Source organism: Lissotriton vulgaris, chromosome 3_2 (assembly GCF_964263255.1).
Source record: "Lissotriton vulgaris chromosome 3_2, aLisVul1.2, whole genome shotgun sequence".
In the NCBI taxonomy this organism is placed as follows: Eukaryota; Metazoa; Chordata; class Amphibia; order Caudata; family Salamandridae; genus Lissotriton; species Lissotriton vulgaris.
The window spans coordinates 162287441-162313644 of NC_141690.1; the positions used below are offsets into that span (position 1 = coordinate 162287441).

A 26204-nucleotide genomic window follows, 5' to 3' on the forward strand; every position below is an offset into this window, starting at 1 on the left:
TGACTCTCTGCTACTTCCTTTGCGACCAATTAGTGCAATGACAGAGCAGCAGTCACTATCTGATATTCCTAGATAACACTCCGAGTTCTTCAACAAGATAAAAACTTAGCAAACCTGGAAATCCCCGCTTGCTATGTTTTGATTAGTAATGGAACTCTAATGAGCAACTGATAACTATCACTTCCTAGTGACATCTTTAATTGACGTCTTATGTCCAGCAAACTTGCGTCAAACCCGGCACCTGTCAGGTATAAATATTACCAACGTTGCCTTAAGCAATGTGCGTTGCCTGTTGCTGATGCCAGCTGCCTGCATGACCCCGTGTTGGTAAAAACTAGCACTCTGTCGCTGCAGCCTGCTATCCTGTGGTGGTGAAGCTACTGATTACCATTATCGCCGCTACAGCGCGAACTGTGGTTCAGTACGCTTGAGGAGCCGTGCAGCCGTCCTCTGCGAAGACATCCAGCCCAGCTGCCCGCGGACGCTGTCACCCCTCCTTCCTCCCGACGCGCTGAGAGAAGCCGCTGCCTTTCTCGTGCAGAGAAATCCAGTCCCGGCGCTTCCAGTTTACCCTCGCAGGTGACTGGGATATCGAGAGAGACCCCTGAAGGAGATACCAATCCTCCATCATTCTATTCAGAGGTATGGTGTTGACTAAACCCTTAGACGAGAATTCTTGAAACAAACCTTGGCAAAACCAACTTAACTAAAGCTACTTACTTACTCCCCTTCTCACGTGTTAGGCCTAGGTCAGGCACACTGGGGTAGGTTTAGTTAGAAGCACCAGTTGAGTATGTTAGCCTAATGTATATATGACTGTATATATGTTTTATTACTTTTAAACCATTGTATGGCTAAGAAACAATATCAATGCTTTTACAGTTCTATTTCGCTATTCTTATCTTACTGTACGTACTTTTTATAATAACAGTTATTGCAATTGTGGCAATACATTTCTCTTGTATGAGAAGAAAGACTGTTCAATAAATGTTAACCTTTATTGATACACGCCCGTCTCTCTATTCTCTACATACTGTGAAAGTAAACTGCACCAGACTGACTGAGTGAAATCTATGTCTATTGTTCACACGACCCTAGAGATCGACTCTTGATATGAGGAGCAAAGTTGTCATGTTGCACGGTTGTTGGAAAGCTGAATCCCTTCTTGTCTGTGCCAAGGAAGCTGATCACTTCCTATGCAGAGAAGAAAGTTTCCAGTGACCTCTGAGCTAGTTGGTAACACAACCCAATTAAGTTTAGCATAGTCAGTGGAGGCCTGGAATATAAGCAGTTCCACGTCGATACTACTGTTTATGTTATTCCAATGCGCAGGGCCTAGTGGGAAACTAGGAACTACACTACATTATTTACAACAGTCTTATACTCTAGCATCTATTTGGTGACAAAACTCAACTGCATGGCCTCTCAGTCTCAGCAAAGCCACGTCTAAGGGATTCTCACATGCCTTAGCAAGTCTCATCCATGTCCTAAAGAAATCTGACCTGCAGCCTACAATGTGACGAGTCAAATGAGTGGACAATAGACAAAAAAATAACCAGAAATGCAATGCGTAACTATGTCGTATGTGATGCTGTTGGAATACTCTTAACAAAAACGGTGTATGCAAACATGAGAGTTGTTTGTATTAAGTTTGTGGAAAAAAAACAACAAAAAAAGGATTGAAAAAACAATTAACAACTTTTTTTAAATGATCGCTCCCAAACTGATAGAGTTCGACTGGCTCACTTGCGACATTATCGTAAAAAACACAGCTGCATCATTAACAAAGCTGTCATGATCAGCACCTCTCCCTAGCTGGCTAATATGCTCAACATCTCTGGTGCCTCTTAGCACGCCTGCAGCTAGGACATCATCAGACTGGAGACAAAGATGTGCAAGAAAGAAAAAAACAAGGCAATAGGCCTTTTCCATCTATGCATCCAGGACAACATATCTGTATCCAATAGGACCACCCTCAACCCCTCTGTATTTTAGGAAATAAATGAAATGGCACCTTTTAGAGATTGTTGACAGTGTCTTTGCATTTTACCCTGCACAGCACTCTGATTTCTTTTCACTAGATTTGCACTGCACAAACACACACACATACATACATAGCTCATCAACTATCTGACTTGCTTGGCAGGTTGTAACCATCTATAACTACTACACGCTCATGAATTAGCAGTCAGAGGGGCTACATAATGTTAAACAGAGTGGGGCTTAGACAGGGGCCCTGCAGTACCCCCTTGTCAATCAGTATGCTGTGATCCTTAAAAGTGTCCTAAGAGATAGTCTGAGTTCTGTTTTTTTAAGAAATCTTGAAACTAATTCAATGTAGTGCCAAAAATGCCAACCTCATACAGCCTTTGAATCAACCTAGAGTAGGACACAGTATTAAAGACAGCATATAGATCCAATAGCACCAGCATAGATGGAATGCCTTTTTCCAGCGAGAGTCTTATACAATCAGTAACCACAACCAAGGCAGTCTCAGTACTATAAGAGGAGCTGAACCCAGAGTGCGATGGGTCCAAGATATTATTATCCTCAAGATAGGCTGAGAGTTGAGTATTTATTATACCTTCGATTGATTTGCCCAGGAGCAGAAGCAGCAAGATGGGGCGGAAGTTTGCTAGATTGCTGGGATCAACGTTGGCCTTTTTCTGTATAGGTACCACCTCTTTTCAAGCGCCAGAAATACTTCCCATGTCCACGGATAGATTAAACAGTGCTTGAACAGCAGATGACAACTGGAGCGCAAGTGAGGTTGAAATCCATGAAGGACAGAGACCCAAAAGTGAGCCAGATTTGGTTTTCCTAGTATCTTTTGAGTCTGCTCAAGAGAGAAGGGTGCAAGCTTTTCTAAACTGCAGGCATTGTTTCGGGGGAAGGCGGCCATTATAGTTAAGCACCTCAGCAGACTAACCTGTAGCAGTGGTACATTTCAGATCAATTTGGTTCATTTTGTACTCGAAAAACTCAGCTAAAGAATTACATGGGTATTGCAAGCTTGAATAAACTAGGAGCAGGTGGAAGGATTTACAAAACCGTTGAGGATTCTGAATAATTCTCAGTCCATGGCGAGGGGCCTTCTTTAGGCCTTCCCACCCATTCCTTTAATTCCGAGAGTATTGACAAGAGTCCAGAGGAAGTCAGCAGAAATAATTATAGTGCTCCAGACAAGAAGATCTTATTTTCCGCCCCATCAGAATCTAGCCGTAAATCAGGAATGCATCGTTCTTTTGTCTCTGTCTCCCCTGACTCACCCTCTTCTGTCTTTTGCCACCCTCGGCTGGCTAAGACTGTCAAGTTGGAGGAGGAGAGAGAGAGGGTTTCTGGAGTAAGAATCTTTCCTGTTCTGTTTCTAGTTCTCTACAGACCTTGAGAAGTTGTTCCACAAATAAGGCATTTTGTCATCATTGGGCTTCTTTTGGTAATTAGTGTAGGTCTAAAGATCTGTCTTCAGTACACAGGAGAAGAATGTCCTCTAGCAAACTACAGGATATTCTTCAATTCGTTCAACAAGAATTTCTCTTTAGTCACACTTAAATTGCAATGGTCTTCTATAGAGCATTTATATTCCCCCTGAATGACCCTTATTCAAATGGGCCACTGATTACAAAGCTTTTTAGAAGATTCAAACTATTAAGATAAAAGATTAAATCTGCTTATTACAATTAGTTTTAGCATTTATTTTTCTTTTGAACGCTTGAAGAAGCTTTCTGTAAAAAGTCTTATTGTCAGAGTGTTTTTCTAGTAGCACAAACTGTGGCAATGAGATTGTTGGGAACTGGGTGCACTCCTTCTTAAAGATTTTTGAGGGTCTGAGTGTTCTTTTTTAAGTCCAAACTTTCTGCCCAGGGTATATAAAGCCTTCCCCAGAAATCAGGAAAGCATTATCCCTTCCTTTGAGGCAAGCTCATCCACAGATATGGACCCTTTAATTCATCTCCTGGAAGTTGTGAGATATTAAAAAAGGTACCTAAAGAGAACAGCAGACTATGGGAGATGTATCTTTAATTTCTTTACCATATCAAGATTTTGACAAAGAGCTCCCAGGTGCAGTTACACCATATCCTACAGGAGGGATGACAGCTTCTTGGGCAGAATGGGCTGGGGTATCCTTGTAGGTATCTGCAGAGCTGACACCTGGGCTTCCAATTCTACATTCATTTTTACATTATAGGCTAAAAATAGCTTAGGGTTCTGAGTAAGGGTGGGCGTAAAATCCGTTTCGCGGGCGAATTTGCGGATTTTCCGCGATTTCGCAATCCGCGAATCTCACGAAATCGCGGTAAAATCCGCGAATCAGCGGGGACGAATTTTCAGCCAAGCAAGGGTTACAGCAGCAGGTGCAAAAGTTGAACCTAATTTCTTTGTAACCTTTTACAAAAGGGTTGCAAACAAATTAACTTCAACTTGGACACCTGCTGGCGCCTCGTTGCCTACTTGCAACTATTCTCTGACCCTGCTCTGACCCTTGAAGCAGGGTCAGAGAATAGTTACAAGTAGGCAACGAGGCACCTGTCCAAGGAATTAAACCTCATCAAGAAGCACTTACAGATATAAAAAACAGGAAGAAGGGAGAGGATGGCAAATACACCCATTTTGAGTTGTCAGGAGGGGTTAAACTAAAAGAGACCTTTACAGCACAATTTTCATATGCATTTTGCTAAAAATAAAAAGCTGTATGTTCTGTAGGGGCAGCTCAGGAATCTGGCCCTTCAGAGATACGGCCTCTCTTTCTTTCTCTCGTTCTCTCTCTCCCTCACTCTTTCCCTCTCTTTCTCTCTCTTTCTACCTATCTATCTATCTATCTATCTCTCTCTCCCTCTCCCATAAACTACAGCATGGGTAACTTCGCTATGCAAGCGGCTCGCGAAGATGCAAAAAGCCCAGCGAACACGCAAAAAACCCTGCAAACACGCAAAAAACCCCGCGAACACGCAAAAAAACAAAAACTCGCAAATTCGCACAAATTAGCGAATTTTGCGGATCGCGAATTCGCAAATCCGCAAATTTGCCCATGCTTAGTTCTGAGTTATATTTTGGGTCAGGAATTCTTGTGAAGACAATGTTTGCATAAGCAACAGTTCCATTCTGGTTTCTTTCTATTCCTCTGTAAAGTGGAATACGTTTTTCCACTTTCCTTTCTGCCCATCACGCCTGTTGGCTGTAGACTTGAAGGATGGCTATCTGTGTTCTGCTCTGAGTGCGATGTATTCTTTTTATTTCTGACTCTTCCGTAAACTCCTGACGAAGGCATACTGAGTGATCGAAAGGATAAATGAGACACATTCACTCACTGAAGTAAGTACTGGGACGAGGAAGGATGACTAGGTGTAATGATGATTACCAGTAAATAACCCTGGCAATATTGTAAACTAGGACTATGTTTGTAAGAGGGCGTTGGATAACGTAATCACTTTCATTTACACAGAGAAAAATTAAGCATTTGAAAAGAGGATGCTGTTCTACATGCATGAATAGATTTCAAAGATGTTTTTCCATGGATATCTTTTAGCTGTTTTGATATTTACATGTTATCTATAGAGTCATAAACCTAGTGTCACAGGACAGAGTTCTGTGTTCTCAAAAGTAAAAAGCACTGGCCATGTCAATGGCGGTGATGTTTGTGTTGTGTGGATCAGGTATGGACTTTAGTAACTACTGGGTAAATAATTTGCCATCTATCCAGCCCACATTTACAGATATGTCTAAAGGTATAAACTCATAAACATACTGTTGGAAAAGCATTGGAATTATATCTTTAAAATGTTGCACACCTACATTTTACACTCAAAGGTGTTAACTTACCCATTATCAATACCATTCAGACCAAGTTTCTTGCCCATGTCTCCAACCATCACACCTGGCATGGACAGAAGTGTTTTTGGATCTCTGATCTATGAACAACCAAAAACAATGTAAAACTAAATGTGTGCAAAATAATTGCAAAAGGTGCCAAATGCACATACCAATTAATTCAAGTTTTTTTTCATCTAATACAAGTAATGGAAGAATAAATCTCTAGTAGGTATATGAAATAAAAAAAACATCTATTTACACAATCATTTTTAAGGTGCTTTACAGAGTTGCAGAAGTACAGCATTCCAACAGAATTGAATAATGTGCAACAGCAGTGCCTTCAATTTAAAATATTCAACCCACTCCTACTCGGCGCCTAGATATGGGTATAAAAAAAGGACTCCACTGCAAATTGAGGAAGATGTCAGTCTGATTGGAAGATGTCCCATTTTCAGTCCCCATTCGGATGAGCATAGTGCAGACGGGGGCTACTTGGCCCAATAGTAATGGGTGAACTTGTTTGCTAATGAGATCATGGGGTCCACACTACTGTTGCTTTATAAAATGGGTCAGGTACAGCCCTTCCTCGCATTTCATTGTCAGGGTAGAGCAGACAAGCTATCTGAGGAAGGTAATGTGGGGTACAGCTTGGGAGCAATGAATCAGGTGACTGTGAGATATGTAAGCAATGTCATTGGCTAACTTCTCACCTTCTGTGTACGTCTGGGGAGGGCATTGTAGGTCAAACATCACCACTTTCTACTGTTCTATATCTACATTAAAGCACCTGATCTGTTGCATGGTGTAGATCAAGCTGGAGGGATTTCCCTTGTAGATCCCACAAAGACGATGATCATACATTGGTCAGAGTGGAGAACAATGATATGTATTCACAAGTCTATCATGCAATTTTCTGCCATATCCCATTCATGTGGCACTCCTTCAAGATATATGTAACACACAGGAGCACTCCTCTGAACCTGCCACAAATACCAAATACTTTTCATACAGGACAGTCTGCAAACCTACAACCTACCTTTTTATAAGAGACAATGGTCCCTGGGACAGTGAAGAATGTATATACAATGAATATAGCCTCAGTCAGTACTATATTTAAACGAGTATCCAGCCGGATAAAAGCAATTTTAATATGCAAAATAATTGAAAATAGAACAAAATTGCGAGTCAAATAACAGTGGGATACAACTGTATCCATGAACCCACATATAAAATAAACAAACAAAGTAAAAAGGCTCAGGCAGTTTGTGGTTGTTTCTATAAAGTAATACATAAATTGTGAAACAACAAATATGGAGAGGGCACCTTTGCACAATATTAAATACGAGAATCACTGTGTATAAGGTTGACAACTATGTCGACGATGTTTCGATCCTTAACTGTAGGATATTGGATCATCATCAGGACTATCAGATAAAGGGCCTGAAAACATTTGCCTATAAATTACTGCAGTGTAGCCCTATGGGTGAGGGCTGAAGGGAGCATATCAGGATTGCAGGCGATGCCCATTGACCCTGGAAGAACCAATTCTATCATTTGAGGAAATAACATCAAGCGGGATCGGCGTCTTGATGAAAGAAGATATGGCATAAAAACGGTGCGTGGTGATAAGGATGTGGCAGCCTCAGTAAGAGAGCAATGCTGAAAGTTTCACAGGACGGCACGCAATGGGCTTCGAATGTAGTTCTTCGCGGCGTGTGGTTGTAGACACCAATCCAGCGAGATAAGGATCGAAACATCATCAAAATAGTTGTCAACCATATACACAGTGATTACTTTATAGAAACAACCACAAACTGCCTGAGCCTTTTTATTTTGTTTGTTTGTTTTATATGTGGGTTCATGGATACATGCTTGTATCCCACTGTTATTTGACTCACAATTTTGTTCTATTTTCAACTATTTTGCAATTTAAAATTGCCTTTATCCGGCTGGATACTGGCTTAAATATAGTACTGAGTAGGGCTATATTCATTGTATATACATTCGTCACTGTCCCAGGGACCACTGTCTCTTATAAAAAGATAGTTCCCACGGTCCCGGACCGATTTTATTTGGGTTCCCTTGTTTTTTATGCACACAACCTACAACCTACCAGCCAAGAACAACTATCAAGAAAATGGCATGTGTCTGAAAGGGCAACTCTGTCTATAATAAAACTCTGTACTTTACCTTATGCACCACTATAAGTTTGCTGTGAAATGATATGAGCAAATATCCAAGCCTCATGCATGATACCCAGTACTTTCCACATATGCCACACAATATCAACCATGCACAGAAAAGGTTTTACTTGACAACCTATAAGTGCTTTGTGGCCTTATAAGTGGCATGAAGCACTAAATAAGACTTCTAAAATAAAATTCTACAATTCTGGAGAAGCTTTTCTGCCTTTTCATGCCCACCTTTCCCTGGATTCTGAAGGCAAGATTCACTGGTCAGATCATTAAGAACTGATTAAAAATGTTTTGCTGACTCCAGGCCAAACAACCCTCCCATCTGTTCCGTTGCCTCTTAGACCAGTAGGAACATAGAAAGAAGGGAATAACTTGGTTTCAGTAGAGCGGGAGGAAAACTAATGTAACAAAAGGAATGCGTTGGATGCTTTTGCCTCATTCAACCACTACAACTGGTTTCAGGAAAGTGAGCTTAGGAAGCGGTATTTGCAGGCTATCATGTTTTCCATGGACTAGGAAAGCTTGCACTTCCATACATGGCAAAGGCAAGAGACCACTGCCTGGGGCACTGGACAACCAATAGTCAATCCACTCACAGCAATACAGGTTAAACATCTTGTGCCCATGTAACAACAGTCTACGGATAGTAAGACCTGCCACTGTACAGCCTCATTTGATGGTCCATGAAGGAATCTCACAGATTGGGTACCATTTAGATGTCTTGAGACATCAGAGCTCTGCTAAAACAGAACAGCAAAAGAATGGTACACTTCCAGTGAACAAGTAATAGGGGAACACAGGGATAGTCAGAATACCTGACAGTGTAGGATGTTATAGCACTCCCAAGCCATCAGAATACTTTTGGCCCATTAATTTAAACGTGCCATAATATACTTGTTGGCTTAGTAGTAGAGTACAGGCAGCATGAAATCAGCACTATGAAGTGTTTAACAAGAAGGTAACTGTAAGAAATTGGAGTATTAGTTAAGGGGAGGTGACAACCTACCTCAAATATTAATCTCAATCCTTCTCAGGGTGAACCACCCATGCCACTTGTTGTAACTTATCCCTTGGTTCCTTCCTCTCCTTTCTGTTCCCCCCATGCCTCCTTCCCACCTGGTATGGCCCGTGCTGTCACCTGAAGGCAGCAATAGAAAGTTGAGATGTTGTGACAAACCCCGTCAAGTTGGGAGCACCTATGTTAAATAGAACTTAATAAATGTTCTTGAACCCTACTACGTGTGGACTTTACTTACTACACTTTTGGCGACGGAGGTAACGGAGCTGAGCCAGGGTCAGCGAGGTGTCTCTCCCCTGGAGTGGTATGAGCTTGGACGGAAAAACCTCCTTCAACACCTCCTTCGACACCGCCACCTTCCCGGAGAGCTGGAAGCATGCCGAGCTCAGCGCCCTACTGAAGAAACCAACAGCGGACTCCACCGACCTCAAGAACTTCCGCCCCATCTCGCTCCTCCCTTTTCCTGCCAAAGTCATCGAGAAGATCGCCAACAGACAGCTTGCCGCCTTCCTCGAGACGAATGGATCCCTCGACCCCTCGCAGTCCGGTTTCAGAGCCAACCACAGCACTGAGACGCCCTCATCGCAGCCACCGACGACATCCAAGCCCTTCTCGACAACGGGGAAACAGCAGCACTCATCCTCCTGGACCTCTCCGCCGCGGTCGACACTGTCTGCCACCGCACCCTAGTCCAACGCCTCAGCAACACCGGCATCCAAGAGAAGGCATTGAAGTGGATCATCTCGTTCCTCGCTGGAAGAACACAGAGAGTCCGCCTCTCCCGTTTCGTTCCGAGGCCACCGAAGTCATCTGCGGCGTCCCGCAAGGATCATCACACAGCCCCCTCCTCTTCAACGTCTACATGAGACCTCTCGCAGCCATCGCACGCCAACACAACCTCAACATCATCTCCTACGCCGACGACACCCAGCTGATCCTCTCCCTCACCAGAGACGCCGACACTGCCAGAACCAGCCTCCACGAAGGGATGAAAGACGTCACCGAGTGGATGAAGAACAGTCGCTTGAAACTGAACTCAGACAAGACGGAAGCCCTCATCCTTGGGCCATCACCCACCGCCTGGGACAACTCCTGGTGGCCCCCAGCCCTGGGCACCGCCCCCAAGCCGACAGACCACGCACGCAACCTGGGCTTCATCCTGGACTCCTCCCTCTCGATGACCAGACAAGTCAACGCTGTCTCCTCTTCATGCTTTCACACCCTCCGCATGCTTCGCAAGATCTTCCGATGGATCCCGATCGAAACCAGGAAGACGGTCACCCAGGCCCTCGTCACCAGCCGGCTGGACTACGGAAACACCCTCTACGCCGGAACCACAGCCAAGCTACAGAAAAGACTACAACGCATCCAGAACGCCTCCGCCCGACTCATCCTGGACATCCCTCGACGCAGCCACATCTCCGGCCACCTGAGGCACCTGCACTGGCTCCCCGTCAACAAGAGGATCACGTTCAGGCTCCTCACCCACGCACACAAGTCTCTCCACAACCTGGGCCCCAAGTACCTTAACGACCGCCTGACCTTCCACACGCCCACCCGCCAGCTACGATCCGCTAGCCTCGCCCTCGCCACCGTACCACGCATCCGAAGAGCCACCGCCGGAGGCAGATCCTTCTCCTACCTGGCGGCCAAGACATGGAACTCCCTCCCCATCCACCTTCGGCTGACCCAGGACCACCTCGCCTTCAGGAGACAGCTCAAGACCTGGCTGTTCGAGCAGTAGCAACCCCCTTCCCCCAATTGCCTTGAGACCCTTCCGGGTGAGTAGCGCGCTATACAAGTATTATGATTGATTGATTGATTGAAAAAGGGAAATGAATTGATGACTTACCCGCAAGTTGAGCCACTCCCCTTCAGTTCGGATTGGTAAGAATCGGAGTTAGAAGAAGTTGATCACCGGTCATATCCCAATTTGGAAGGACGGCTGGTCGCAGCTAGAACAGTGTGAAGTACCCCCGTTGGAAGGTGAGCCGGTGCAGAGCGGGGGTGAAGGCCCGACATCGGTGACAATCGCTGGATGAGTGGCAATCCGCATTCGGACGAGGTGCGAGTGAGCGGCAGGATTTCGGGAAGTCAAAGGCAAGATCAGGGGGCGGAAGGAGAGCAGAGGCGTGTTCTAGGAGCTTGCTCGGCGGAGCAGAGTGGGGATCGAGATTGTGAGGCGTTCCATCGTTCTTTGTGACGAGCATGAATTTCCTGAGGTAGCCGTTCGCTTTCCTTTCGTTGCTCGTGTGGAGTGGATGTACGGCGTTGGATGTGACAGACTCGCGTGAGGGACAAAACGAAGGCGGACTGCATGCCGATCTGTCTCACTCTGATGAGGCCTCGACGTTCCTCACAGGAAGTTCCCGCCCTGGACATTTCACACTGCTAGTAATTGGTTCAATGAGGAGTGTCGAGTGATACAGAAAGAGGACTCGTGTGGAATCTCTAGTATTTGTGTTTATAATTCAAATGTACTGTGAGAAAGGGTATAAAAGGAAGTAATCTTCACCTCATTAAAGGGGGAAAAACAGGTATTTTAGAATTAACCCTGCACAAGAAGGAAATAAAGTTAAAAGGAAATTTTAAATAGTGAGGGCAAATTTAGCGGTGTCATATTGTAATTGTTAATTAAAGTTGTTTGTGTTTTAGGAGGGAATACAGTTTTATGGCCATGGCAGGTGCAGGAATGAGCCAGCCTCCACCTTTCTTAAATGATCTGGGTGAGCCGGACATTCCATGGAAAAGATGGGAAGGCATATTCAAGTCATACCTCATAGCTATAGGGGGAGGCAACTATAACAATGTGAGAAAGCAACACATATTACTACATAATTTGGGAATTCATGGCAGGAAAGTGTTTGAGGACATAACTGGCAGACAGGTAGATGATGAAAAAGAATAGGTAGAAGGGACCAATGTGTACGAATATACGTTAATGAAATTGGAGGAACATTTTAAAATCAAACTGAATGTGGTATTTGGGCAATCAAGCATTTCAAGTACTACGTGTGGGGAGTACAATTTGAGGTGCATACGGACCACAAGCCATTGGTACCTTTGTTCACAAAGAAAAACATGGAGGAAATGACTCCGCGCATAGCGAAGTGGGTGTTGGGCCTGCAAGGATTTAATTTCAGAGCAGTATACATACCAGGCCAACAAAACAGAGTGGCGGATTTCCTTTCAAGGGCGCCCATCCGCTGTGATACGGAGGAGGAAAAGGAAGATGACACAATTCTGGAAATAGGCGTAGCAGCAGTGGCAAAAGAAGAATGGGAGAAAGAAATGGAAAAGGACGATACCTTGAAGAGGGTAAAGAAGTATATAGTGTCAGGATGGCCCAAGAGGTGCAAGGAACTGGATACCGATATCCAACCGTACTGGAATGTAAGAGAAGATCTCTCTGTGGAGGCAAACTTCGTTATGAAATCTGGAAAACTAGTTCCTCCCGAGGGAGTGAGGAATCAAGTGATCTCCTTGGCCCATGAAGGTCATTTGGGCAGAAGTCTATGTAAGTCAAGGTTAAGAGCAGATTACTGGTTCTCAGAAATGGATCGAGAAATGGAGGAAAAGGTTCGAGATTGCTATGCGTGTAGCTTAAGCGACAAATCTAAAGTAACAAAACATTCTCCTTTGATTCCGGTAGAAGTACCTATGGCACCTTGGCAAAAGCTGGGCTTCGACATTACGGGCCCCATTCGTGGAAGGGGCTCACAAGACTGGTACCTGTTAGTGATGATTGACTATTACTCAAACTGGATAACTCACAAGGTGGTAGTTAATATCAATACAAAGTCATTGATAAGATTCTTGAAAGAGGTGTTTACAAAAGAGGGAATTCCATCAACGTTGATAACAGATAACGGAGTGCAACTCATCTCGGAGGAGATGAAAGAGTTTCTTAAAGACTGCTCGCTAACCCATATCTGTACACCATTGTATTGTCCTAAAGCGAACGGCAAGGTGGAAAGGGCCAACTGCTTGCTGAAGGAGTGTATCAATCTGGCCAGCAGGTCGGGAAAAAACGTGGAGGACGCCATCATGGAAACTCTTTGGGCCTATCATACCACCCCCAACTCAATCACAGGACACTCACCTTTCGAGCTGTTGAGAAAAAGAAAAGCCGGATCAAAGCTGTCCCCGAATTGGATGGGGAAAAATGGTCATGTGGAAGTAGATCAGGAGGAAATGAGAAAGAAAATTGAAGACAAGCAAAGCAAATACAAAGATTGGTATGACAGGAAGTGGGGTGTGAAAGAGAAGAACCTCAAAGAGGGACAGATGGTGTATATCAGGAAACCGGACAGGGTTGGGAAAGGTGAGGACCGATTCTTTGCCCCAGGGAAAATAAAGGAGGTTAAGAGTAATGTGGTGGTCATGGAGGACGGGAAGATGTGGAGTCAAGAACAGGTAGTCCCCGTTACCATTAGAAAGAACCAGGAGGGTGAGGGGGTTTCAGAGTCAGTTGACAGTTGGCAGGAAATGGGGAAGAGAAGAGAGAGTCACAGGAGAAGAACCACCCCGTCCTGGCATAGACAGTATAACATGAATATGGGGTAACTCTGCCATCATTGGTAGAGGCTCTGGGCTTCTCCTATCAGGTTAACCTAGGTGTTGAACCTGGGAAAGAGTCTTCTGTGCAAGACTCAATGTTTTGGGTTGTGTTTCATTACGCATATGTTGTTTCCACCCAGACCTGCTCTCACCTGTTTTTCCCTTACTCTCAATCTCTCTCTCTCTCTTTCGTTCTCTCCCTTTCCCCACCTCGCTCCTACTCACCTGCTGATTCCTGGCCCCAATCCCCCAACCTACTGTGGTCTCCCTAGGGAGGATGATGTGTTGTAACTTATCCCTTGGTTCCTTCCTCTCCTTTCTGTTCCCCCCATGCCTCCTTCCCACTTGGTATGGCCCGTGTTGTCACCTGAAGGCAGCAATAGAATGTTGAGATGTTGTGACAAACCCCGTCAAGCTGGGAGCCCCTATGTTAAATAGAACTTAATAAATGTTCTTGACCCCTACTACGTGTGGACTTTCCTTACTACACCACTAAATAAACCTGTGCTTAATCCACTGGTAGTTCGGCACAAAGCAGTTAGGCGTAACTTAGCGCCAATGTGTAAAGTATTTATGCAGCAATTGAACAGTAATGAAGTGAAAACACAAACCAGAAAATACCCAACTTCAATGGAGCATGTGTAGGATGTAAGGACCGCTTTAGTCCCAGTCAAAGAGATACCTTCACACCTAGAAGAAATGCTGTAGGGCAAAGCACTAGTCTGTATCTGAAAATGGGTTCGTCGGCAATGGGGAGACACTGGATGAGGTCTCGGTGAAGCTGTAGACGCAGGCTGGAAGCACTCCAATCCAGAAAAGTCATGCTTTCACGCTGAGGAGGCCGCCGTCGATGTAGTGCTGCTCAATATCAGGCCCACTGACGATTTCTACCATTGGACGTGGAAGTTAATCTGAAGCTCAGATTTTCTCAGCAGTCAAGGCTACAGGATGTACTTTAAGAGGGCTCCAGAAGATCAAATACCGTCGCTGGGAGGTCCTGCTGAACTGATTTTGCCATGGAGAAGAACTGCAGATTGGCTTGCAGGTAGGCCTGGTCCCCCGCAGAAATTTGCAGAAAAGTTTCTAAGTTCCATCTTTCAGGGTTAGGCAGGAGTAGAACAATCTACCACCAATCCAAGCGCCCAAGACCGGAAGGGACCCACCTAGGGGTTAGGACTCATTCCAACAGAGGCCAGAAACAGGGTCCAGAGCTAATAGGAACTGGTCAGCCAGGCAGTGGGCTTCTGGAAACTTGTTGTGTACCTATACCTCAAACATAAGGTCAGCCAACTGACCCTTGGAGTCACTTCTGGGGCCCTGGGTTAAAGGCAAGCAGGCTCAGTCTCCTATCTAGGTGTTCAGGACTGGGAGTGTTCGGTGGAGAGGTCTGTGGGGTCTACATTTATGCCCAAAGCCAGCCTGTGGGAATGGAATAACCCTTAGCACAACCCCTAAACCACTTCTGGTCAGTTCCTCTACCCCCACTGGGTTTCGTGCAAACCTGATTAGCGAGGCAATGTGGAAGTAGGCCTAGGTGTGAGCTTCATTTGCCACTGACAAGGTAGGCATCCTTTGAAGATCAGGAAGGGGCGGGGAACAGCCGGCTGGCAATCCTGTCAAGGAGGAGTCCCCCTACCCACTCCCAGGGCCCTTTGCCTACCGTCTAGGATCAATACACACCTCACCAAAGGGAAGCCATTAGGGGTCAGGTGACATCTGGACACTGTAAGGACAGCCTATTAGTTTAGGCAGGGAGATTACAACTATAATACTATATAGTTGTAATTTGGAATTATAACTATAATAATAAAAGTTCTATTTCCAAAATAGTAATATAAAATCTGAGTTGCCGATTACCTTGGACTTTAATTTTTTATTAAATGAGTCATTAAATCATCTTTCTAGCAGCTCCCTAATGGAAACTAAGCAGTATATGTTGCTATAGTGTAACCCAACAGCTTCCTATAGGAGAGCCTACCTTGCCATAGTGAAAAAAGACTTTGAAGGTTTTGCACATAAATATCCTACGTTATAAATACCATGCACCCTGCTTTATGGGTATTTAGGGCCTACCTTTGAGGTGACATATAAGTAGCACAAAGGAAGGTTTAGGCCTGGCAAAAGATGTATTTTGCCAGGTTGATATGTCAGTTTAAAACTGCATACCATACAGCAGGGAAAGGCCTAGAGACATGCTCAGAAGGTGGCACAGTGAGTGCTGCAGCCCACTAGTAGCATTTCATTTACATGCCCTTGGTACATGTGGTAGTTTATGTGCAAATTATGTATATAGCAAGTTTATCTTGTTTAAAAGGGAGATCACAAGCACTTTATCTCTGCTTAGCGGGGATAAAGTACCTGGTCCTATGGCCAACAAAAACAGGTTAATTACAAGAAGGAACACATCTAAGGAAATACCACACAAAAGATGGTTATTTATAACGCTAACCAATAGCCAAAGAAGGGAAACTCAACTGTGCCAACAGATCTGTAAAGAAAATGCAGAAAGGATGCCTTATAAGAATCACATGTTTGAAAAATCAGATATGCTGGACATGTGCTCTATCTACTGTCCTTGAGACTGCTTTTTAAAGGAATTAGACTGAATGAAAATGCCATTATCAATCTCACAGGTATTTAGGTAATATTTACTTAACGTTTCCATGAAAGCATCTTGAAAAAATCTGACTAACATTTGCTAGGCACATTGATTCTAATTTTTCAAAGATATATACTTGTTCTTCCTTCTGGTAAGAGATTGGAATGAAATCTCTCAATGATTCTGAGTTGGTGACTAGAATAAGATGCCCATGGCACCTGCTTCTATTTTAAAAATATTACCTGTATCCTATGTCTCCAATCAACAGATGGCACTATGTGCCTAGACATCAATTTCCAGTTATGGCCTCTGCTTTTACAAATCATTGCTTCAGGAGTTTAGTGCGTTTTATTTTAAATAGAACTTACTCAGAATTACAAATACCAGAATGCAATGATTTGTTACATAAACAATTGGGCTACAAAAAAAGATGCCGTGCTAACATGGATAACATGGAGTGTTTTGGTAATGCTGTATCTGGTTCTGGGGCATTTCTGTGACTTTGTAAGTTATAAAGAGTGTAAAGCTTTAGATACATATATAGCTTTAGCTCGTCTTGCAAAGGATCTGATCATTGTGACCATTGGCCATAATTGGTCTCTCAGGGTTTTTTCTTGACTGTTGGTATATATTCTATACCATGTCTTCCAGATTAATTTGGAAACATTCAAGCATCCTCTTTGATGGTTATTTCGACCATTAGACCTATGACTATGAGTTAGGGCTGTTTGGGGGCAAATTGCATATAAGACAGTTTTAGGAGTAACTTGCGAAAAGACATGGGTGCCAATCATGCTCACTCTTTGCTTGCAGTTCTACGTGGTAGTAATTGTGTTGAAATGTGCGCTAGGCATAATACTATATAATTTCAACTATTTAGACAGCAGCTGAGTAAATAGTGACGCTTCTATACTATTGGCACAGCTACTGAACAAACTGTGCATACAGGCTGCTAATAATAAGTGAAGAATGAAGTTTCTGTGCTACTTGCACAGACATTGGCCACATTGTATATAGTGTCTGCTACATAGTCTGGAGCTGGGTAAAAAGGAAGTTTCTTTGCTGTTTAGATGACTGTTATTCAAATAGTAGTGTCTACTATTTAACCAGCAGCTGAATAAAATAATGATGCTTATAGGCTACTTGCACGGCTTCTGGCTAAACAGTACATCATTTCTGCTATTTAGCTGACATCCGGGTAGATGAAGAAGTTTGCTTGCCATTTACAAGGTCGTCCCCCAAATGGTCTTCTGTTTATCAAACAGTGAATGGTCTTTGAGATTTGCAAGACCCCCGGCCAAACAGCACATCATTTATAACCTACCTCAAATAATAATCTGAAAATATAAAGCCAAGAAAAGTGGAAATAATGAAGATTACTTACTATTTGAATGGCCAACACATACCTTTGCTATTTAGCTGTTGGCTATTCGAATGTTGAAGTTTCTTTGCTATGTGTCCAAACAGTACATGCTGTCTGCTATTTAGAAACAGGTTGGGTAAATAATAACGTTTATTTGCTATTTGCATGGCTGCTGGTCAAACAATACACAATCCCTGCTATTTACCAAGCAGCCAGATATATAGTTTAGATTACTAAACTATTACTAAACTATTACTGAGTTGCTGACTAGCATAAGAGACCCTAGGAACCTGCTTCTAATTCAAAACTATTGCCAAAAAGCAAACATTTTCTAGTAATTATCTAGGACCAGCTAAGTAGCAGAGACATTTCCGCATGAAATGGGAGCCTCTTATGCATTATGATAACTGTACTCTTCATTTAATTTCACTGGAAAATGTCTTAAATCGAATAAAATGGAGACACTTAAAAAAAGGCTTAATCGGCAATGCGGACTCTAGCTTGAAAGCAGGAAACCTAATGGGCAAAGATTGGAGCACTTTAAAGAAAACACTTGCTGAGAGCTGACACAAGCTTGGGGCAAACAAAAGCAGAACCTCAAAAGTAAAGTTCTTCTGATTAGAGACTAAAATATTATGCAGCCGATATATGGCGCAGACACGTAATTGCTTTGATTTTCAGGGCAAAATCTATCGGACCTTCGATTTCTTTGTACGGCAATCAATTCAATACTTTTAGCTCTATTAACATCTTGCTTAACCGTTTAATTGATAATGAGACTAAAAGACTAAAAGTATTACATGTGTGGCAGATTGTATGTAGAATTGTTTTATGTGTAACCAAGTAAAATATTTGCCAAACTATAATCAGAGCAGGAAATGCTGCTCCCTGCTCCAGCACACATTAAAACAATTCGAACAGGAGCTCACGTTTGGATGCGGAAAAAGAACTACTTGCTCACATTAACGTGCACGCTTCATTAAACAAACGTTCTTGTACAGCTACTTAATCATTATAACAAAATATAATAGCCATTGTAATGCCACAGCTGGATCCAGATGAGAACCATTTAAGACCTCGTCAAAATAACATTGAAATGATGCTTTAGTTCTTTAGAATTTAATGTGATGCACATGTAACTGCAAGCTAGACCACCATCTAGTGGCACTTACTGATATTACATTGCTCTGGTAATAAACAATCATACAAAATAGGAATTTTAGTATAGCCCACGTAAACGACTTTTTGCAATAAAAACGATGAGTGTGGGTAACAGAAAACACCACAGAATATAGGGAGGAGGAAGAAAGACAATCTTGACTTCAGTTCTTAACATATTTTTTGTGCCCACCCGTAAAAGGTTGTCACTGGACACCGACTATGTGGTACAAACAAACATTTTTTACTCTCCTAAAATGACACTTTCGTAGTCATGACTCGATCGTGTCTCTCCTAGGCCTTGCCTGTTAAAAGACTGTCTGTTTCGCCCTTCGCTTTCTGCCCACTCTGCGGATGACACTATAGGTACAGCAGTCCACAGATAGCATTTTACTTCCAGTCCATGGGTGCATTTTCTACCTTCATCATATAATGTAGACTTGTAGTCAAGTTAAATATGTCAGTCTTGGCTAAAGCAATTTAACCATGTTTAAAAGGCAGTAAGTAAGTAAGTAAGTAAGTAAATATTTATTGCATATGGTTAATTAAAACCTTTACAAGATTGAGTACAAAACACTATACGAACTAGCCTTGGTTAAAATGCATTTACACTCTTTAAAAAACAAGTTCTCTTTTTTTTAAAAACAGTGTTACATCGACTGCGGCCTGAGCCTCACCTAACATATCAATCATTCGGACTTGGTCCGCACCATTTTTTTTTCAGTCTTCTGGATTAGGAGGCTCGCCTTCTGTAAGAATTTGGAGGCCCTACAGGCCGTTTGCAACTGGAAACTGTTCAGTGCTAGCATGACGGCAGGCCTGCATGTTCTGATTTGATAAAAACGAAATATTTGTAATAGGTAGTAACGTCTCAAACTAGCCAATGATGGACAGATGCACAGGATGTGAGTCAGTGTTTCTTCCGAACGGCCACACAGTCTGCATAGCGATGTTTGCCATGTTTGCTTCCATGCTGGGGTCTGGTCCTTTGTGGTGTAGGTGCCCAGACGTATGCGAAGGAGCATTTGTTGTGTGGACGGTGTTATATAGTTGACTAGGTATGGTTGTGGGGCACTTCTCTCATACGTGGCTAGCACCATCCAGCCATGTTTTTTCTTTGCGAGGGCGGCTTTGTCAACAATCATGGATTTTTGTTTTGCTGTACTGTTGGCTATTTTTTTTGAAGGCCATAAAGGGGTGGTTTGTATTCCATGCCTCTCGCATATTAAGTTGTGTCAGTGCGTCTTCCAAAGATGTTTTCCATACGTTTTTTGCATTTGTTCGGTTGTTAATTTCGCACCAACAATGGCCCATCAGCGTGTCCTCACTTGCTGCCCTTAATTTCCAGCACATTTTTAGTATCCCGGCCTGCCTGACTTGATGCTGATTTGAAAGCCCAAATTCCAGGCGTACTTGCGCTTGTGATACAGACCTTGGTATGTAAAAGATGTATTTGAACAGATTTGACTGTTGTAAGTTCAAGAAGTTTGCGTCTTTGCCTCTGAATAGCTCTGAACCGTACGTGAGGGAGGGTAGAAACTTTGCCTCAATCACTTTCAAGAGGTAAAGGTTGGAGGGGCATTTCAATTTTGTTTTCAGTAACATTAGAGCAAACCGTAGTTTATTGGACTGCGCTTTTCTATGCAGTTGGTGAGTTTTTAATGACCAGCTTGAGTCGACCACTACCCCCAGGTACTTGTAAGAGTTACTTGACTCTATGGTGTTACCCGCGATGTGCCATTTGAAGGGTTGTCGTCCTTGCCGGGATGAGAAGCAGACTATCTTTGTTTTATTATAGTTAATTTGCAGGCGATTCGCAGAGATGTATTCATGCAATTTTGTGATGGAGCGTTGAAGACCCAAAGGGGTCTGGCTGCAGAGAACTATGTCGTCGGCATACTGTAAGCTCCTTATTTTGTATTGAGCTAGCTTTGGCGGGTCAGTTTGTGTCTCCGCGATGCGCTTATCAAGGTCGGCGGTGAAGATATTGAAAAGGGTTGGGGCTAATACGCATCCCTGCTTCAGGCCGATTAGGGTGGGGATTTTTTTTGTTGTTCTATCTCCAGGGCCTAATTTGATCTTGACCCAGGTGGATGAGTATAATTCTATTATTGCTCGTAACAAGTTCGGAGGAGTGCCCCAATTGGCCATCTTTTGCCATAGGATCTCCCTTGGGACAGTGTCGAACGCCGCCTTTAGATCTACGAAACAGGTGTACAATTTTGTTGACCTTTCCTTTGCTCTTTCGACGAGGAGGTTTAAAGCTAGAAGATTACATGTGGTGTTGGTTCCGGGCCTAAACCCCGTCTGGGTGATTGGAAGGATATGTTTGGAACTAACCTAATGTTTAAAAGGCGATCATAGTTAGTTTACTCACGTCCAGAAGAGGTTATGTGCATATAGTTCTAATGGTAGCAAAAGAGATAGGGCAAACGTTGGGGGGGGGAATCACACCAGAGATCGTAATTTCCTACACTTGTATATTAGCACAGTTGAGTTGAAATGTCTATTAATTACATATTGTTTCAAGGAAACATTCCCAGAGAGAAAGCCCATGCTTCATTATCTCATTATCTCAGTATTCTTCATATACATATTTTTTAAATATGGTATTGGACTGTTGAGCACTCCATTGAAGACAATGGGTAGCTAAAGGCTTTGTAGTAATGTGACACTACACAAAGGGGGTAAGTTGAAATACTTCTTTATTGTTTTCTTCTTATTAGAATGAGAAAGGCACATCCCCAGCTGAAGGCACTGGGTGAGACACTGAGTTCTCTCAGCGAACGTTCTAATGCCACCTTCAGTGACGTTACAAGGAGGTACCAACCAGGGAGGGGAAGGAGGGGGGGAAACCCGGGGAGGGCTATACCAGTGGGAGGTTACAACAGGCTTCTAATGGCTGGAAGAAGCCAGGAGCTCCCAACATTCCAATGTTTGTCTTTCACAACAACAGCTGTGAACGAAGACCTTGTTAGCCTGAGGGGAATTCAACCCTGTCGTAATTCCCCACGGGCTGCGCAAGGCCTTTGTTTTACTAATTCGAACATTCTGCCCTCATGAGACGGAATTTTCTAATATAGCCTTATAGCCCGCGGGCTATACCAGCTATTAAAGGCCTGCTCCAGCGTTAAAGGCCCGAGCCGAAGGTGACAGACTTTAACAAGGGAACAGGACTTTAATAGCTGGTATATCCCAGCTACAAAGGGCTATAAGGCTATAAGGCTATTTGAACATTCTGCCATTAGAGGGCAGAATGTTCTAACAAATTAAACAAAGGCCTCTCGGAGCCCGAGAGGATTGAAATCCCCTAAGGCTCTGAGAGGCCTTTCTTTAAACCACATTGGAATGTTGCTCTGCTGGCCTTTATCGGCCCGTAGAAGCATGGAGCACTCCGTTGTCTGCAATGGAGTGCTCCACATTCCAATGTTCCAATAGCCTGCCGTAGCAGTGCTATACCTACCATTAAAAGCCCGGTCCCTTGTTAAAGGCCCCATGCTTTCGGCTCGCACATCAGACAGCAATTATATACATAAAGCACTTATAAAAGTGTTGTAGGGCTGTGTTAATGATCCCTGACTCATAATTAAACAAAGGAAAAAATACTTTTCTGTGTTTTTTTTAAAGTCCTATTAAGTTTCATGTCCAGGTCTTTGTAGACTCTTGAAACTACAACAAACAGACAGCATTTTTTCTCGGAAAGGGGGCAACTCTAAAGGAGACTAGAAAGGCCACAAACAGAAAGCAGCAAGAAAAAAACATATCGTTTTTATTCCACCCACTTTAATGTTTAAAAAGGACCAGCTGGGAAGGGGCTTTATTATTTTTTTTCCACAAAGCTGAATATTAATTGAAAGGAAAAACAATGAATAGAGCCCATGAGCTCAAAAGCAGACCAGTTTCGGGATCAGGTACTTACGTTTCTCCTGCCACTTGTGGTGGAAATTTCTTCTTAGGAAAGCCCGATATCCATAAATATTTCAGGTAAACAAACACCTCATATTTTATCTTTGTCTTCATTTACATTTGGTGATAGTATGGGAGACGAGCAATGTGTATGTGCACAGTGCGTAGCTTGAGCAGTCACTGCACCTAAACGTGTAAATTGTAGAGAGACCTCTGGGGCCCTTCTCCCTCACTTTTCAGAGAGTGTGTTGCTGGGGCAGTGTTTTAATAGCCTAATAGCCTACGTTTAAGGCTATGCTGGCCATTAAAGGCCCGCTTCCTTGTTAAAGGCATTAATGCAGGAACGGGTCTTTAATGGCCAGTATAGCCTAAGGCTATAAAACGAATATATATACATATGGTTCTTATCTATCTTGTGGAATTGATGGTTCACTGACAGAATATTGTTGTAAAAAATATAGAAGAAAAAAATATCGACCCCCTATACTTAAACAGGTAAGTACAAAAATATTGAAACAAAAATGTTGATGTCAAAAATATAGTTGTGCAAAATATCTAATATATATACATATATATATATATATATATATATATATATATATATATATATATATATATATATATATATATATATATATAGAAAGTTTTATATAGCGCGAACATGGCAACCAAGGGTATCAGAGCGCTTTACAGTTTATACAGCAAGAAGGGTACAGGCAAACAAACAGAATCAACATAGCGAAAAGTACACACAATCTTAAAAAGTCCAACATTCTTGTGAGCCAGGCAGCTGGGCTACAAATCAGCGGCTATGGCCCCGAATAAAATGGGGAAGCCAGACTGAGGCAGAAATTTCTTCATCAAGAGCCCTATGACTTCTATTTTGAAGAGGACAGTGGAAGGGATCACCCTGACTTCGGAGGGAAGGGAGTTCCAGATCCTCTGAGCCATACCTTACAAATACTTTAAAATAACATAACATACCGGAGAAGGCTCAATTATAGCCCTTTATTTCTTGAATTTTTGTGGTATTAGTCATAAGGTGCTGGTGCTTCTGGATGCTCTTGAACCACAGGAGAGCTCCAGTTTCTGAACTAGGTACAGTGGGGTCTTGGAGTGGATGGCTTTGTGTGCCATGCATACAATGTTTAACTGTATCAGAGTTTCATATGGAAGCCAATTCAGGGCCAGAGAGACGTGGTTGTATTTTTTAGTGCCAGTTAAGAGCATAGCAGCAGAATTGAGGGCCACCCTAAGAGGAGCAGTTTCACTCTGGGCAAACCGCAAAAAATTGCGCTGCCATAGTCCAGCTTTGCGATCACTAATGCTTGAATTGGAACCTTTAGGTCATGAGCAGGGAGAAAGAGTTTGAGCTTCCATTTGAGCTTCCTTAGGATGCCGAGTTGGAAGTTCGCTCCTTTGGTGATGGAACTAATGTGCTTTTGCATGTTCAGACTTTTTTCTAATGTAATACCCAGCGAGGATGCAGAGTCCATGCGGTGAGGTTTACAGTTAAGAGCAGTAAGCTGAGTTGAGGGACTGAGTTGAGGGACTGAATTTCCTCCGGGGAGGCGATCTTCAGGTGTAGTTGAGTATTGTCTGCATACATGTGATAGTGAATGCTGGATGATTTCAGAATTTCTGTTCGAGGCTCCATGAACGAGTTAAAGAGCGTGGGAGAGAGTGCTGAACCTAGGGGAACCCCCAGCGTAACTGGTGCAGGATGGGACAGGGATTGGTTCACCTTGAAGCTTTGGGATCTGTTCAGGAGGAACGAAGAGAACCAGTTAAGTACGGGCCCAGGCAGCCCTATCCTGTGTTCCAGGAAGTTAATTAGGTTATAGTGTTAGACAGTATCAAATGCTGATGAAAGGTCAAGAAGGATCAGTAGGCACCACTCATTATGGTCCAGTCGTCTTAGTGCATCATCGACAATGTGCGTTAGCGCCAACTAAGTGATATGGCCCGGGCAGAAACCAGATTGGCATTGGTCTAGGAGTTGGAAATGAGGTTATAGAGTTGGGCGAGCACACATTTCTCCAGGAGCTTTGCCAAGGTGGGGATGTTGGAGATTGGGCAAAAGTTAAGAAGGTCTGTGGTATCAGCAGTTGGTTTCTTTAGAATCAGGGTTACTTGACCCGATTTTAAGCAATCCGTAATAGCACCTTGCCGACGTGATGCATTGATGATCGTAGTCCACAATGTTAGTAAGGAGGATCTGACTTCCGGGAAAAGATTCAATGGCAGAGGGTCGCTGAAATGATTGGAAGGTTTCAGCGTCGACAGCATTTTGCGTATATTGCATTTATCCAGGGTTTAGAACTGTCTACAGGATGCATTGTTTTTGGGGAGATAGGGTTGCGCAGGGTCAGTGACATCCAAGCCTGGTGGACGGAGAGAGATCAGTAGACTGAATGACAGATGGTCATGGGCAGAGCGTAATTCATTTTCAATCTTAATAGTCTTATCTGTGAAGAAATCTGCAAATTCTTCACAATTAGGCAATGTCCCTTGACCCAGTGAGGCGGAGTTAAGATGACTATTAGCTTGGGACTTGATGAGTTCAAACAGTTTTTTGGACTGTTGTTGCTTGGTCTAGTTTAGTTCTGAAAAAGGTGGCCTGTGAGCATCTGATACGTTTATTATATATGCTTCTCAGGGATCTCAAGTGGTAGAGATGCTCATGGGAGGGATAGGACCGCCACAGCCTTTCTGCAAGTCTTCTTTCGGAATTAAGACTATCAGTAAACCAAGGTTTGGAGAGTTTAGAGAACATTCTTTTAAGCTCTAGTGGTGCAACAGAGTCTAGTACAGTAGGCATTGAGTGGGTATAGTGGGTTGTAAGGTCGTGGACATCCAACATGTTCGGTGGGGGGGGGGGTAGGATGTTATCTCAGAGAGCAGTCAGATCTTGCAGGTTGATGTTCCGTAGACATCTTTTAAACTGTTTTGGGTTCTTAGGCTGGGCTTTACTTGCTCTAACCAATTCCAGGATGAGGAAGGTGATGCATTAGAGGTCTGTCAAATCACATGGGAGGATCGAATCCAGGAAGATGGAGTTGGGCTTACCAATGACAAGATCTAAGGTAGCTCCTTTGATATGAGTAGGGCTGTCACAGATTTGGATTAGGTTTGAGGCCCAGTAGAAAGGATTTAAGGCTATCAATCAATCAATCAATCATAGCATTTGTAAAGCGCGCTACTTACCTGCGAGGGTCTCAAGGCGCTATTGGCCACCACATCATTTACATTGTTCCAGTGGAGGTTGAAATCTCCCAGGAAGATCTGAGTACCATGGAAATCTGCATTAGCCGAGATAATGTCCATGATCTGTTCTGTGAAGGGAAAGTTGTCATGAGGGGGGTGGTAAAACTTGTGCAGTTTGCATGAGTGATTGTTGTCACCAGTCACTTTAATGCATAGGTATTCACAGGACGGGAGGAGGTCGGCCTGTAATACTTTCACTGTAAGATTGCTGTATGGAGAACGGTCCTGTGAACCAGTTGGCGATTTTTTGGCCAATCAGTTTGGAGGAGTCTCATCGGGCAATACTAGCGACCAAATCAGGGTCACCGTTTGATCCATGCCCCCCTG

General features: G+C 43.4%; 1 protein-coding gene across 2 annotated transcripts in view; it reads right to left on the reverse strand.

Annotated features, from left to right (window-relative positions):
- Positions 1 to 26204, reverse strand: part of ACOX3 (acyl-CoA oxidase 3, pristanoyl) — a 474351-nt gene that overhangs the window by 245297 nt on the left and 202850 nt on the right. For both annotated transcript variants that reach the window (XM_086964140.1, XM_086964139.1), the window contains exon 7: positions 5821 to 5909. In XM_086964140.1, the coding sequence (XP_086820266.1) occupies positions 5821 to 5909 (89 nt within the window). The remainder of the gene's footprint in view (positions 1 to 5820; positions 5910 to 26204) is intronic.